General features: G+C 33.5%; 3 protein-coding genes across 3 annotated transcripts in view; 1 reads left to right on the top strand and 2 right to left on the bottom strand.

Annotated features, from left to right (window-relative positions):
- Window positions 1-491: 491 nt before the first annotated feature.
- Window positions 492-2,069, bottom strand: LOTGIDRAFT_196113 (hypothetical protein). Its single transcript, XM_009066009.1, has one exon. It carries the CDS (start codon window positions 1,926-1,928, stop codon window positions 972-974), a length of 957 nt encoding a protein of 318 aa, XP_009064257.1. The 5' UTR covers window positions 1,929-2,069; the 3' UTR covers window positions 492-971.
- A 3,296-nt stretch (window positions 2,070-5,365) lies between these two features.
- Window positions 5,366-11,727, bottom strand: LOTGIDRAFT_221596 (hypothetical protein). Its single transcript, XM_009066010.1, has 10 exons — window positions 11,681-11,727; window positions 10,492-10,669; window positions 10,035-10,185; window positions 9,347-9,483; window positions 8,908-8,977; window positions 8,129-8,210; window positions 7,615-7,746; window positions 7,249-7,388; window positions 6,798-6,923; window positions 5,366-5,668 (listed from the first exon to the last, which is right to left on the bottom strand). Exons 2-10 carry the CDS (start codon window positions 10,656-10,658, stop codon window positions 5,582-5,584), a joined length of 1,092 nt encoding a protein of 363 aa, XP_009064258.1. The 5' UTR covers window positions 10,659-10,669; window positions 11,681-11,727; the 3' UTR covers window positions 5,366-5,581.
- Window positions 11,728-12,443: 716 nt separating this feature from the next.
- Window positions 12,444-14,523, top strand: part of LOTGIDRAFT_168146 (hypothetical protein) — a gene marked incomplete at both ends in the record, with an annotated part of 19,931 nt that continues 17,851 nt past the window's right edge. The window contains 3 exons of the mRNA XM_009066011.1: window positions 12,444-12,449; window positions 12,612-12,696; window positions 12,905-13,099. Of these exons, the coding sequence (XP_009064259.1) occupies window positions 12,444-12,449; window positions 12,612-12,696; window positions 12,905-13,099 (286 nt within the window). The remainder of the gene's footprint in view (window positions 12,450-12,611; window positions 12,697-12,904; window positions 13,100-14,523) is intronic.

Consider the following 14,523-nt stretch of genomic DNA (forward strand, 5'->3'; position numbering starts at 1 on the left):
TTTTGTAGTGTCCTAAGGATCAGCAATGGTAAATTCACTTGTTTCCTTTTGTGGGATCAATTAATCAAATTAGAATGGAAGTATATTATGTGAATAGATGTGACTTCACAGATTTATTGTTTATAATTTATTTTTATTTATATTATGTGTAAATTGTATGTATATAAGAATTTTAATGAAATATGATCTTCACTCACAAAAAAGTTCATTTCTTACTTCTGTTTATAGAAGTTGAAGTAGTTGATTCAACAAGATGGGGGAAATTTGCTGTACTGGTACCTCTGTCGTGATTTAAAAAAAGAAAATTTTTGTGTTTGAAAATCTGAAAATAACATACTTTGGTACCTGATTTAGAAGTCAAATATTCATTCATTCAACAACTCTGCCATTTCCTTCAAGTACGGTAATAAATTAGCTGAGAGCTAACAGAATTTATGAAAGGAATAGAGCATAAGCATGGATTTTTATACCAGGATCAATAATAGCAATGCTTGACATCTATATGGTTTATATGTATTGAAATGTCTATCACTGTAGGTACAAAAAAAAAGTCTTTTGAACACAATTTTATATGTAACATAACAATGTAAACAATAAGTATCACATTGAAACTATAGTAACAAGGTTTCTATAAATATTCAAGAAAATAACAAATGAATTTTATGACTAATATTTTGTCCTAGTCAATGAATGTCACTGAACACATCAATAATAGGCTAATAACCCACTGAACAATATACATTATACAACAAGACACAGTTACATTATGCTAGAATGTTTGGGTTAATATTGAGCAAAATTTATAAAAAATTCTTAATGCAAGCGGATGTAATTAATCAATAGGACTGTATTAAGTTCTGTCATAATAGATTCAATTAAAGTTTGTGCTTATGCACCAACTATAGAACTGAAAGTTTTAAGTATTGAAATGCTAAGCTTTCACATTTGGGAACATATTTCCATGTAACAAATTACTTTTTCTTCTTTCCTTGAGCAGCAATAGATTTCATCTTGTCAGGAGGCAGGATTTTAAATGAACAGGTTAGATCTTGAGCTACAATCATCACAGCCCCAGCATTATCAAACTCTCCACAATAATTAGGAGCACTAAACAATGTGACCAGCTTTCTTTTCTGAAAAAACTGATACCCATCTTCAACAACTTGGTGAGCTCTAGCAATCAGACTGCATGAAAATTTCTTGAGACAATCTTTGACAATATCACGACCAAAAGTATAGGATACACCTCTGTCATTTTCACCCCAGCCAGTTATATCTTCATCTGGATCTGACCACAATAAATCACAAATCAATCCTTGGTCTGGAACATCAAGTGGACGTTCAATTTCTTGAATTTGTTGCAAGTCAGACAAATCTGGAGATAATCCACCATGCATACACAATATGGTCCCTTCAACTAATGCTGCTATTGGTAAGGCATTGAAACAGTCTGTAAATGTCTTCCAAAGTTTGATATTGTATCTTCTTTTACATTCATCATAAAATCCATAAATTCTATTGATGGAAGCACATTCATGATTCCCTCTCAATAAAAAGAAATTGTTTGGGTATTTGATCTTATATGCAAGTATCAAACAAATAGTTTCTAAGGAATGTTTTCCTCTGTCAACATAATCTCCAAGAAATAAATAATTTGAATCTGGTGGGTAGCCACACCCATCAAAATGTCTCAACAAATCTTCATACTGTCCATGGATATCGCCACAAATATTGACTGGAGCTTCTAATTCCAGTAGCATTGGCTGTTCCATGAATATTTCCCTCGACAACTGACAAAGCTGTCGGATTTTGGTCTCTGGAAGTTGAACTTGTTTATTTGGAGAATTTCGAACAGACAGAAGATGTTCAATGATGGCATCGACGTCGATTTCTGCACTGTCTCCCGGTCCAGTCATCCTTTCTGGCATAATGTTAATAACTTCAATTCCTTGCAGTTATGAACCTTTTCAAAGAAAAATCAGTGTCCCGATGCATTTAAAAATAAGCCAAAATAATCGAAAATGCGCTGTCTAAATCTAAATATTCCTGTTTTTGACGCCATTTTGTTCTGACGACAATATTGATCACATGACTGTTACCAATAGTGACCATCTACAGCGTGCTTTGATAATAAGGAAGTTGCTGTGCGCTTCCATTGATTTTTACGACTGAACCTTTATTTCATCACAAGTCGATCCGTGAATATAAGAAATTATACAGGTTAAAGGCTAATGAGTAAACATAAATAAATAGAAATAAATCTATGATTCTTTGTATATTATAGCACTGCGCTAAGGCAACAAGAGTCAGTTGTAAGAACTTAGCGAAGGTGGATCAGTTTTTTGACATCCTAACATTTTCATCCAATTTTGTTGGCTTCCGTAAATGGCTCTCTCTAAAAGTCATTCTCCCCACCGCCCTTAGCCAATGCCGACCATGCGCCTCTAATAAATCAAAAGATAGCTTGCCAGGCAAGGTAATATACGCCCAGTGATTTTAAATAAATATATATTATATATATTTATTTAAAATATTTGATCGTACCGTTACTAAGTTACAATTACCAGTGTGAAATATTCAGCCTTCAGACATGCTCTTCTTTTGAACTGCATAATATATTACCAAGTTTCATCAAAATCTGTCAAGAATTGGGCCTTCTTGAGTGTTTAAGTTCTAAAACTTGAACGCATTTTCAAGAACAAGGGCAATAAAACTCATATTAATTTTTTTTCGATTTTTCTGATTTTCAATTAATAGGCAATTCATACTTGATAACAATCACTCACACCAAGTTTCGTCAAATCTGTCAAAAATTGAACTTTCTATATAGCGTTTACCGGCTTAAAATTGAACCCTTTATTGAGAAGAAGGACTTTAAAGTATGGCAATTGATAACTCTTAATTTTCCTACTGAATATTTTTCTATTTTTCTGAATTTCGGTATGGATCATCTTTGGGTGATAACAAACATTCACACCAAGTTTCGTCAAAAACTGTCAATAATTGAACCTTCTATAGTGTTTAGGCTACAAGCTAAAATTGAACGCTGTTCATCCTTGGGTAATTACAAACAACCATACCAAGTAACATCGATATCAGTAAAAAAAAATGCGCCTTGTAGAGTGTTTACGAGCAATTGTGGACGGACGGACGGACCGACATGGGTGACGGCAATATATTATATACGCCCCCCATTTTTATGTGGGCGTATAAAAATATTCATGATTTGATGTTCTGATCAGCAATTTTGTCTAACTTAAAATTAGGCCTACAATTTTCTCTGATTAAGCAATATTATTTAACTTCCCTATATATTATGAAATATATCCTGCAGTCCAAATAAGCCGACGCCCTGGTCCAATTTATCCTCCGTGTTGGGTAAATTGGAACAGTCGCTTTGATTTTCCAAACCTTAACTATTTCATTTAAACTAACTAAATTTGGTTTTCGTGAAAGTTACAGCCATGTGCATGCAGCTTGTAAGCATGGACGATTTGCATCAAGAAACTGTAGACATATATTTCCTTAATTTACCCATCTTTCCCCTACCGTCACCTCTGTTCGCCCGTCGATCAACATTTCTTTCAGCACTACAAATAGTTTATATTTTATTTGAATGAAACTTGGTGTGATCATATATTGATGATATCTTAGACAATTTCGAATTTGAAGAATTTTCTATCTTTTTGATCTATTGTCCTTGCCTTTAATTATTTGTTGTTCGTGAACAATAGAATAAAGCAACTTTTATCCAAAAGAAATATAACAAGTTCGAAACTTATCCATCCAAATTGCATTGCCCAAACACAACAATAACGTTTGTAGGCCATTAGCCAGATAACCAAACCAAACCAAAGCAACAACTACCATTCGACTACAATCAAAACGAGTATATTTATTAAAAGAAACTAGCGACATTAAAGATGCGGGTCTTTGTCGGCGATTTTCGTCAAGTCGAGTTTTTACCGACAGGCTGTGGGCACACGAGGAGACAAAAATCTCCGGTAGATATAATCACGTGGGGATCGTGCAGCTGAAAGGAATATCATAGGCCTATGATTGGAAATGAAATGAAATGAATGGAGTTTTACGTCCTACTTTTCTGCACCATGTGGGCTAATGAAGACGGGCAACGCCATGCAGGGTGCGATGAGGGAAATTTTGCCAGGACAGCGGCATTAGCCTGCTCTTTTTCGATTTCCAACTTTCGAGGGATCTTTAACATGCACAGCCTGTAGCACACGGGGCTTCGGTTTATTGTCTCATCCGAACGACTGGACGCCTATGATTGGATGATAACGCTCTGTAAAAGATAAAATAACCGGCGACAAAAAGTATCACTCTTATTTGATATTATAAATCCTGTCGGCATCCCGAAAATCTTGTTGTGGAAGCGCAGGCATTCGAGTTGGCGCCAAAATCGGCGACAAAGATCATGTACGCCATTTTTTTATCAATCGTACCTTAGTCTCAGAAACGGGAATTTTTTAGCTAAGCCAGTAATAGTGTTCAGATCTCAACAGCTCAGAAATTCCTAGTCTCAGATATTTTTGAAGGAATTATGCGATTATAACAGACTATAACATATATTCAAGACACAAATCCACCCACCAAATTCGCACCGTCCCCTTAAAGTGGATCAGAGCAACTCCCATTAATAGTGTCATTATATATCAGGTCTTAAACGTGCCGATATCCTATCTGTAAATTACGCCAGGAACTTTCAGGGCCAGATTTGTCAGGCTAGTATATGCATAGGCCTTACAATTTCGTCGGATCATGGATGGTATGTAGTCACCACTTACATACATATCCTGTATATGTGCAGTGAAGACAGTTTAAAAGGGATAGTAAGTAATCACATGCTTTCTAGTCTCATCTAGATCGAAAAAAAACTGTCAGTTCTGTATCGCAAGATTTTACACGTCAAAGGCGCTGACTCAATTTTGAACTTGACGATGAGATCATCGATATTACTTACTCCCTCACCAAGACCCGAGTGACAACTGCAGCCTGTGTCGTATCAAAGTGTTTTAAAGACGTAGCCTAAATGCCTATATCTGACTGTTCTTCAATTATTCCTATATTCAAACGTTACCGACAACCCATCAATATCGATTACACATACACACCAAGTTTCATCAAGATCAGATAAAAATCTTTTTGATAGCCTTTATTGTGTGTACAAGCCAAACTTCACAAACCCAAGGGTAAAAATAGCGATTGTAATGGCAGCAAGTCAATAAATGAAGTATTTCCCACATCCCACACGTGTGGGCGTATAAAAACTCAAAAACTGTACATCCAATTATTACCTCTATTGACCATGATCTCAAGTTTCATCAAGATCAGTTAGAATATGAATAAAACTCGTATTATGATTTTATTAATATCACTTTCATAGAATTATAGTATACCAAAAATTATATCAAAAGGTAAAAATATTACAAAATGTAACATGTAAGCTTTGGCATAATATGAGTTTTAGATAACTATGGGAATTATATTAGTAAAATGGTAAGTATTTGTTTTAGTAAGTAATCATATCATAATATTATGTCAGGAATGCAGGTGAGAAACATTAACAACATTTAGAAGTACAGCAGGCAGCAGTTGGAAGTTTGCCAGAAGATTCTAAGTGGTTTAGATAAACAAATGGATCCATTTCCTGCAAAATATATCAACATTATATATCAATATAATATTATCAACTATAAACAGTACAATCCTGCAATAAGACACAAAAAATTAATTTCACTGGTAAAAAGGTAAAACAAATTATTTCTATATTTTAGACCTACCTCTTCAATCATTATTTTCTCAATGATTGACATCTTTGCTACTCACTTCTCCAATTGATTTTTATTATATGAAACATGATATTTTGAAACTCTTTTAGTGGAATATTTCACCTGCTTACTATAAATAAAACTATCCAATTGATCTAGATCCTACTACCAACAACCACGACTACTAACAAGTACCTAGTATGTAATAATAGCTTCTGCTGGAAAATGGACAGATGATGAAGTATTTTTGTGGATGAAGTTTAGAGTACAGTGGTGTAACCATAGAGTATATTTATAACTCTATGGGTGTAACCTATATTCGTGCAAATGAGGATTCAACACAAAATTCATGTCTTTGATGTTTCTTCAGATATTCTATAAAATAGTTAATATTGTTTTTTTTTTATTTTCTTTATGAATCCCTCACCTTGACCCATATTTAATGAGTAACTAGCTTGACAAAGGAGTCGAGAAAATACGCTTCATGGATACCCAGTGGTATAATTATGATTTCTTAGTATTTATTTTTGATAATATTTCATTATTACTAATGACAATTTCTTTAAGATCAAAGATTTAAAAAATAATGACTGACAAAAGTAGATAAGTAAAATCTAAAATTCATTGAAACAACATAAGAATAAAGTCTTTGAATGGCATTTTGCAATTGTGAGTACGACATATAGACACAGCTTTATGGAACAACAATCACATGTGCCTGAGGATGACGGGGGAAACACGTCGAAACGTTGCATAAAACTTTAACCTGTGATTGTTGTTCCATAGCTGTGTTTATATAACATAGGAATATGGCCCATATACGGCTTGGGATTATAAAGAAATTTGGCCGATAAAAAATTGTGATAACTGATATCTGCCATTTTGGATATGTTAGAAATAGATAATAAAATAGGTTCAAACCAAATTAGGTTCACACGAAATTATGTTCACACGAAATTAGGTTACTTGACTGTATCTCTGACCGAGTTATTGAAACAATCTACTAACCATGTCAACTTTTTCAGCGCAACAATTAGACTTGGCAGAACATGGTTGAAAGTCAAATTCATCTTTAAATCTTGAACAGTGTAGTACAGTACTTAATATTCCATCAACTGCTACTGGATCACTAGTCTACTCAATGAAACATATTCACAATAAATAAGTTTCTTAAATAGTATAGTTTTCTAAAGTCTTTTAATATACAAACAAGGATTATTTTAGCGCTTAAAATGACAGTTAAAGCAGTTTAACAATTAGTATGAGAATAGATTGTGGTCTGAATCCTGGTTCATTATGACCAATCAGTAAGAATAACCACCTCTGCAGAATCCTTTTCGCACCAATAGATACTTTGCTTTTGATAAATCATTGCCAATTTCTGGGATTTAACTGCAGTCAATGTACAGTATCTATTCTATGGTTTCTCATATTAAATTAAACCTCTTGGACAACCTACCTTAAATGTATGTTTAACATCAAATTGTAATTGTGACTTATGGTCTGTGATATCACCATTATATATAACTTGTCTAGCCTGTTCATGTTTCTCTGGTAATTTAAATAATCTGTATGTCACTGATACAAACTTGGCATCACCTGAAAATTACAATTTCAACTTTTGATTTCTCTCAAAATTTTGTTTGGGTCAAAACATTGTTTATCTGTTATAGTGAGCTGTAGGGATGGTAAAAATCCTGATAACACTGGACACTGAGGACACTGAGACATGAGAAATGAGAGTTTTGATATTGAGCATGACTATCTTGTCCATCCTGATGTATAACTTATATGTCTTTGATGAAAGATTTCAATAGGTTCTTACCCAGGACCTTTTTAAACTCTTCTTTTTCTATAGGTACTGGAGTAACTGTTACTAATCTAGGTTGACTGAAACCAATCTCTTCCGCTAGTTTATATAGTTCTTTCCACCATAGTGCTCCTGATACACATTCACCTTCATATCAAAATATACAAGTACACTTTTTTTTATTAAAATCATAGTTTGTACATTAGCTTAAATTGATTGGAGGTTTCTTATGGACAAAACTGAATCCTGTATTTGAAACGTGTCTATAGCATTATAGTACTTTTATATTTTTTGCTGTGTCCTTTTGAAACATGGACTTTGACAAGTCAAAACACATTTTCAGCTGTGGTATTTGGAATGCTAGCAAATCTGCAATGAAAATGTCTCTTAAAAAGTCATCTATACTATGAAATGGGACCTCACAAATTTCTCTGTTCTCAAGCAAAAAAAAAGTCCTTGAAAGTAAGAAACCTGTTTTGTCTGCATGATGTAATTTATCAGAATCATATGTTATAAATATGTCACTCACCCCACAAAACTTCATGTTTTCTTGCTGATTCTGGAAGATCTCTATCACAATAAATATCACTAAAATATAACTCACCACCAACCTGGTATTGATAATAAAAATACTATGTAACAAGCTGTGAAATGTCTGACAGATATCAGCCAGTAACAATTAGAAAGATAGTTTGCGAGGCAAGGTAACATATGCCCACTGGCAGCTGTCAGAAATGATAAAACAGTCTTTAGTGACTAAAGTACGAATTTTCTCATATTGAAGAAATTTTATTAGTTTTAATTCAATTACATATATATATGCCAGTTATTTATGCTGAGAAATTCGACAAAATTTTTTAAAATCAATATCAATAACCCAAATACAACAAATGATTAAATCACACAACTCTAATCAAGGGCAAAAAACAACTTTTGACACGTTTTTACAAAGTCAAGGGCAATAACTCAAAAAATGTTCATTGAAAATATGTCACATTCAAACTTGACCGAGATCTTATCAATCTAAAGCATCACACCAAGTTTTATCAAAATCAGATGACAACAGTAGTTTCTATAGTGCTCACAAGAAATGTTGACCGACGGACAGAGGCGACAACAATATACGACCACATATTCATGTGGGCCTATAAAACTATCTTCACTTTGAAGGCAATTTTAAAGCAGTTTTAGATGAATTTCAAAATCTAAATACTCAAATCATATTTTTGTCACTATAAAGATTATGAGTTTATGATGTCAATACCAAACATGGAAGTTCTGCAAGTCATCTAAATATTAAAAGCTTACCTTCAAAACTTTATAAGCATCTGATAACACTGCCTTCTTATCTGGTGACAGATTTACAACACAATTAGATCTGTAATCAGAAGAAAAGAATCATTTGATTAATTAGGAAATAAATCTTTGACTGTAAAACTGTTACGGATTTCCTGGGCTATTTAATATTCAACCAATAAAATGCTACGTCAATAAAAATGTCCTTACTTTATGTGAGGTTTTCTGGGATATGCCTTGTAAACAAGTTGTAATGTCTAAACCCTTTTAATAGTGTCTAGGAAACCAAAACTTATGACAACCTTTGATGCAATTGGGGTCAAAATTCCAATAACAAAATTTAAAGAAATATCTCGTCAGATCATGGATGGCAATTGTAGTAAGCTGCAGAATAAACATGAAGCCAAACATCTGTATTTTATAGAGTGAATACGATAATGACCATACTCACATTACACAATCAAAATCATTTTCTTTAATTCCAGCTTCAAGGATTTTTTCAATATATCCCTTTACAAATTCAACGTTAGCTTTTTTAAAACCAAATTTTTCTGTGTGGTAATCTATATATTTTCTAGCTACTGTTAACTGAAGATTAAAATAAAATAAAGATGAATAATTTTTTGTGTAACTACATTCTTTTTAAATTTGAATTCTGTAATACATTGAGAAATTCCACCAAATTTTTACAACTCAATATCAATAACCCAAATACTTCAAATCATCGCATCAATATACATGATCACAAACAAATTTTGAAGCGTTTTTCCTAAGTCGAGGGCAATAACTCAAAGATTGTTCATCGAAATATCATCAAATTTGAACTTTTCCAATGACATCAATATAAATGATCACACCAAATTTCATTAAAATCAATTGAAAACTGTAGTCTCTATTGTGTTCACAAACACATTTTGACGCGTGTTTCCTAAATCAAGGGCAATAGCTCAAAAACCATTCATCGAAAAAATTATTAAATTTGAACTTGACGAAGATCGAATCAATATAAATCATCACACCAAATTTCATTACAAATTTGGCGACGGCAATATACGTCCACATTTCCATGTTCAAGGAATGACAAACCTTTTCCCCCATTCTCAGCCCTCACCTAACTTACCAGACATCTTATAGATTACCTGTTCATCTGTCATGTCTAATCCAACAATATAACCATCTTCACCAACCAGTTTACTCAGAGCAAAACAATCTCTACCACTTCCACTACCTAGATCTAATATTCTGCATCCTTCTACTTTCTCAGGTATCACTAATCCACAGCCATAATATCTATTAAAATAACATATTTTATAGTTGATTGACGAACATCTTTCAGATAGCATAACTTAAGTCATTCACGAAAGTTTTTCAAAATAAAAACCTCAACATACAGGTAAAACTAAAAGTCTGATGTATGAAATTTCAAGTGATAAATGCTAAAAACATTGAGCTGTATCAGCAGGAAAAGGAAAAATTTATACGACAATATCCCTTAATAAAATTAGTTCATACATCAGATTTAAAATTCATAATCAGTGATGCAACTAAACAAGGAAACAATGTTCCAAAATAACAATTCAGAGTCGCAACACATACTTGATGGTGACTTCATCATGAACCTCGCCAAGAGCCTTTTTAACTGTTTGACTCATACGACTTTCTCCAGTAGAACATGCTGGTGTTTTCAGATCATCAGTTGTCTTCAAAACTTTACCATAATAATCTTTCACAGAATCATGTATACTGTTATTAACGTCTGTCATTTTCTCAGCTACTGAAATAGAAGTAACACATGCAGGTTATTACTCTCAGAACAACTATATAACCAACTCTTTTATTTTACAGAGGGTGATTTTCTTCTTGGTCAAACTGTATGTGTGTGAAGTGTGTTTATTTCACATCTAAAATAGTATTAAAAATTTGTGTAAAAATGTGTCAGCTTATCAGTTCTAAGTCAAATTCTAAGAACATTAATACAATTTTGGAAAGACTTTGAAAGTATGGAACTTGACTGTTGTTTACAAAATTCTTTAAACAGTGAGTGATCATGGCCACGCCCATTAAAATAACATTTCAATTCTATTATCAGCTTGACATGGGCGCAGATCACAGGGGGGCAGGGGGACATGTCCCCCCGTCAGAAAATCTGGGGGGGACATGATATCCTGTTGGTTGAATTTGAAAGGCATCGGTCGCCCTATAGATCACCCAGGTGAAAATTGAAGTTTTTAATTCAAAATTAACTTTCTCCTAGGTCGAGGGCACCCACTGGATGACTGGAAAAGCTTGAAGTAGATTTTTAGAAGAAAACGTTGCAAATTTCAAAAGATCTATTTTATCTGTTTAAACTGGGGAAAGTATGATGCCGAGAAATGCTCGATTCGACCTAATTTGACTTCATTTTAAAACATGAAAAATAGGCTACTTTACTCAAATATAAGTCTGCTCCCTTAGAAAGCAACACACAATCTACAGACAATTGCAAAAGGCTAATGACGTTTATTAGAATAAGAGCATAGTAACACTTTGTAATACTTCTTACCAATGGGATAACTTTCTACAATTTTTGTCTCATCATTTCTCATGTTCATTTGAAAATTTAGACGCACCAATAGGTTTCCAATACTGAAGGACCACTGGTGATCAAATTTATACCACAGTAACTGACAATAACAGTAGAATCATGCTAGATATGTTCTTTTTATATATAAACTCACGAAGTTTCTAGAATTTTAAAAATATCACCCAATAAATGATTAAGCAAATTATATTTATAATACACTACCTTTCAATTCTATAACAATGGTTTAAAGGTAGTAGTCTTGCTCTTCCAGTTTCCAGAGTAGTAATAATAATATGTAGAACAGTTTTAATGTGTTAACCGAATTAAATACCAAGCCCGTAGGGCAAGTTTGTTTAAAATCTATTTACGAATGAAAACGCGCTATAAATTACTTTTAATATGACTAAAAAAGGTTGGACAAATCGGAGACTGACCTTCTTGTGATAATGATCATATTATGTTGTTGATATATAATAGCCAAATAGACGCAGAATAATTTTTTTCGTTTTTTATAACCCCACCACCCCCCTCGGGCAATAAAAAAGGAAAATTGATTCTACTTACACTGTCAAAATCGTGTTAGATGTACTCTCCGGCTTCTCACATTAGAAAATTTCCAGGGGGAAGTCTCTCTGACCCGTCCCCATAAGCCACGACCAGTGCCCTCGCAAAAGGGTGCCGATGGAATCAAATGGTTGGGGTGGGGGCATGATTGAAGTTACTGAAATGATTCAATTTGAAAGGCTTCGTCAATATTGACAGTGCAATGAGAAAAATTGTGCCTATTAAAAGTGTAGACTAAACTATTAGATTTTTTCGCTCTAGAAACATGATTAATGTAAAATAAAGTTTATTTGGGACAAGACGTGTAAGTCAACTGTTTTATCACCATTGATAACGATAAATATCTTATCATATTTGGCTAGAAAAAGATGTCATGAGATTATAATTCTGTTTTTCAAATTTTCATGGATCAATGGTTAAAATGAAGGTAGGCCTCTAACTATAATGGTAAAATAATACTATCTATTTTTATTTTGTAAGGATGTGAACGGTACAGCATGGGCGAATGATTTAAAAAAAAATCAACAGAACGTATCGTAGACTATTGCGATAGATCACCGATAATAGAGTAGACTTTTGTATGTTTTAGATAATAACTATTTTGGTGAATTTACCATTGATTCTATGTTTAACATCATATAGATGTCCTAATGCTCCACCTAAATCAGCTGATGGTAGGTTTGATGATTTATCACTACAGTATAAGGAGACTTGCAAGTCCAAAAGTTTAACCTCGTCGAATAACTTCCATGTAAAGAGTAGAGTGGATGGCAAGTACAATAAACAAAAAAATATACGAAACAAAACGTATCTATTTGAAACAGATCAGCCGATTGTGTGAAATCCTGACTGACATATATCATTTTTCAAAAAATATTTCAGCACCGAAAATTCCAGAATTACCATTAAGTTTTTACACGAACGTTGAAATAAATGTTGTGGATAAAGATTACACGATATCAGCTGAACAAAGATTGGATTATGAGGGCAACAGGGGTTTGGTTATACTGAATAAACTTGGAGAACAAACCTCAGTGATCTACCGTTACGATACAATAGAGCTATTTAATATTAAAGGTAATCATGGTTAAAACACCTATTGTAGCTCTAGCAGGTATAGATTGCTAAATAAAATCCAGATCATTAATTCAAGGATGAAGCATCATGCAAGTATAGCCTACAAAGTGAATAAAAAGACAGCTGAAAGTCTGGTTAGTGATTTACGGGAGGATGCATAACAGCTGCAAATTAATATAAGGAAGTATACAAAATTATGATCCAAATTAAAAATGACACTTTACTTCAGGGGAAATAACTTCTTCTTTCTGTGTAACCCCGATGAAATGTCTTTCTTGAAACTTTCTCCGTGTAACACTGACGATATGTCTTTCTTGAAACTTTCACTGTGTAACACTGATGATATGTCTCTCTTGAAACATTCACTGTGTAACACTGATGACGTCCTTTTCTTGAAACCTCTTCTTCTATATAAACCTGATGCAATGTATGCCATTTGTGAAACTTCTTGTGTTACCCTGATGTCATGCCTTTCTTGAAACTTCTTGTGTTACCTTGATGGTATGCCTTCCTTGAAATCTCCCGTATGTTACATTGATGACATATCTTTCTTGAAACTTTCCGTATATTTAACCCTGAAACTCCTTCCGGCAAAACTGATGACATGCTATCCTTGTAACCCCCCCTGATTAACACCCATGATGGTATGCCTTCATTTAAACATAACAATAGTAACATCGATGACATGCTATCCTTGTAACCTCCTCTGATTAACAGTCATGATGGTATGCCTTCATTTAAACATAACAATAGTAACATCGATTACATGCTATCCTTGTAACCTCCTCTGATTAACAGTCATGATGGTATGCCTTCATTTAAACATAACATTAGCAACATCGATGACATGTCTACCTTGTAACCTCCTCTGATTAACAGTCATGATGGTATGCCTTCATTTAAACATAACAATAGTAACATCGATGACATGCTATCCTTGTAACCTCCTCTGATTAACAGTCATGATGGTATGCCTTCATTTAAACATAACAATAGTAACATCGATGACATGCTATCCTTGTAACCTCCTCTGATTAACAGTCATGATGGTATGCCTTCATTTAAACATAACATTAGTAACATCGATGACATGCTATCCTTGTAACCCCCTCTGATTAACAGTCATGATGGTATGCCTTCATTTAAACATAACATTAGTAACATCGATGACATGCTACCTTGAAACTTCCTCTGATTAACAGTCATGATGGTATGCCTTCATTTAAACATAACAATAGTAACATCGATTACATGCTATCCTTGTAACCTCCTCTGATTAACAGTCATGATGGTATGCCTTCATTTAAACATAACAATAGTAACATCGATTACATGCTATCCTTGTAACCTCCTCTGATTAACAGTCATGATGGTATGCATTCATTTAAACATAACAATAGTAACATCGATTACATGCTATCCTT

This window comes from Lottia gigantea (genome assembly GCF_000327385.1).
Source record: "Lottia gigantea unplaced genomic scaffold LOTGIsca_72, whole genome shotgun sequence".
Lineage (NCBI taxonomy): Eukaryota > Metazoa > Mollusca > Gastropoda > Lottiidae > Lottia > Lottia gigantea.

Bases quoted from the DNA above. Each gene is read 5' to 3' on its own strand.
- LOTGIDRAFT_196113 (XM_009066009.1), bottom strand. From the start codon at position 1,928: ATGCCAGAAAGGATGACTGGACCGGGAGACAGTGCAGAAATCGACGTC.
- LOTGIDRAFT_221596 (XM_009066010.1), bottom strand. From the start codon at position 10,658: ATGACAGACGTTAATAACAGTATACATGATTCTGTGAAAGATTATTAT. The intron at 9,484-10,034 runs GTAATCTATAAG...TTTAATCTTCAG, and splicing joins TAGACATGACAGATGAACAG to TTAACAGTAGCTAGAAAATA. The intron at 7,747-8,128 runs GTGAGTGACATA...TTTGATATGAAG, and splicing joins AAAACATGAAGTTTTGTGGG to GTGAATGTGTATCAGGAGCA.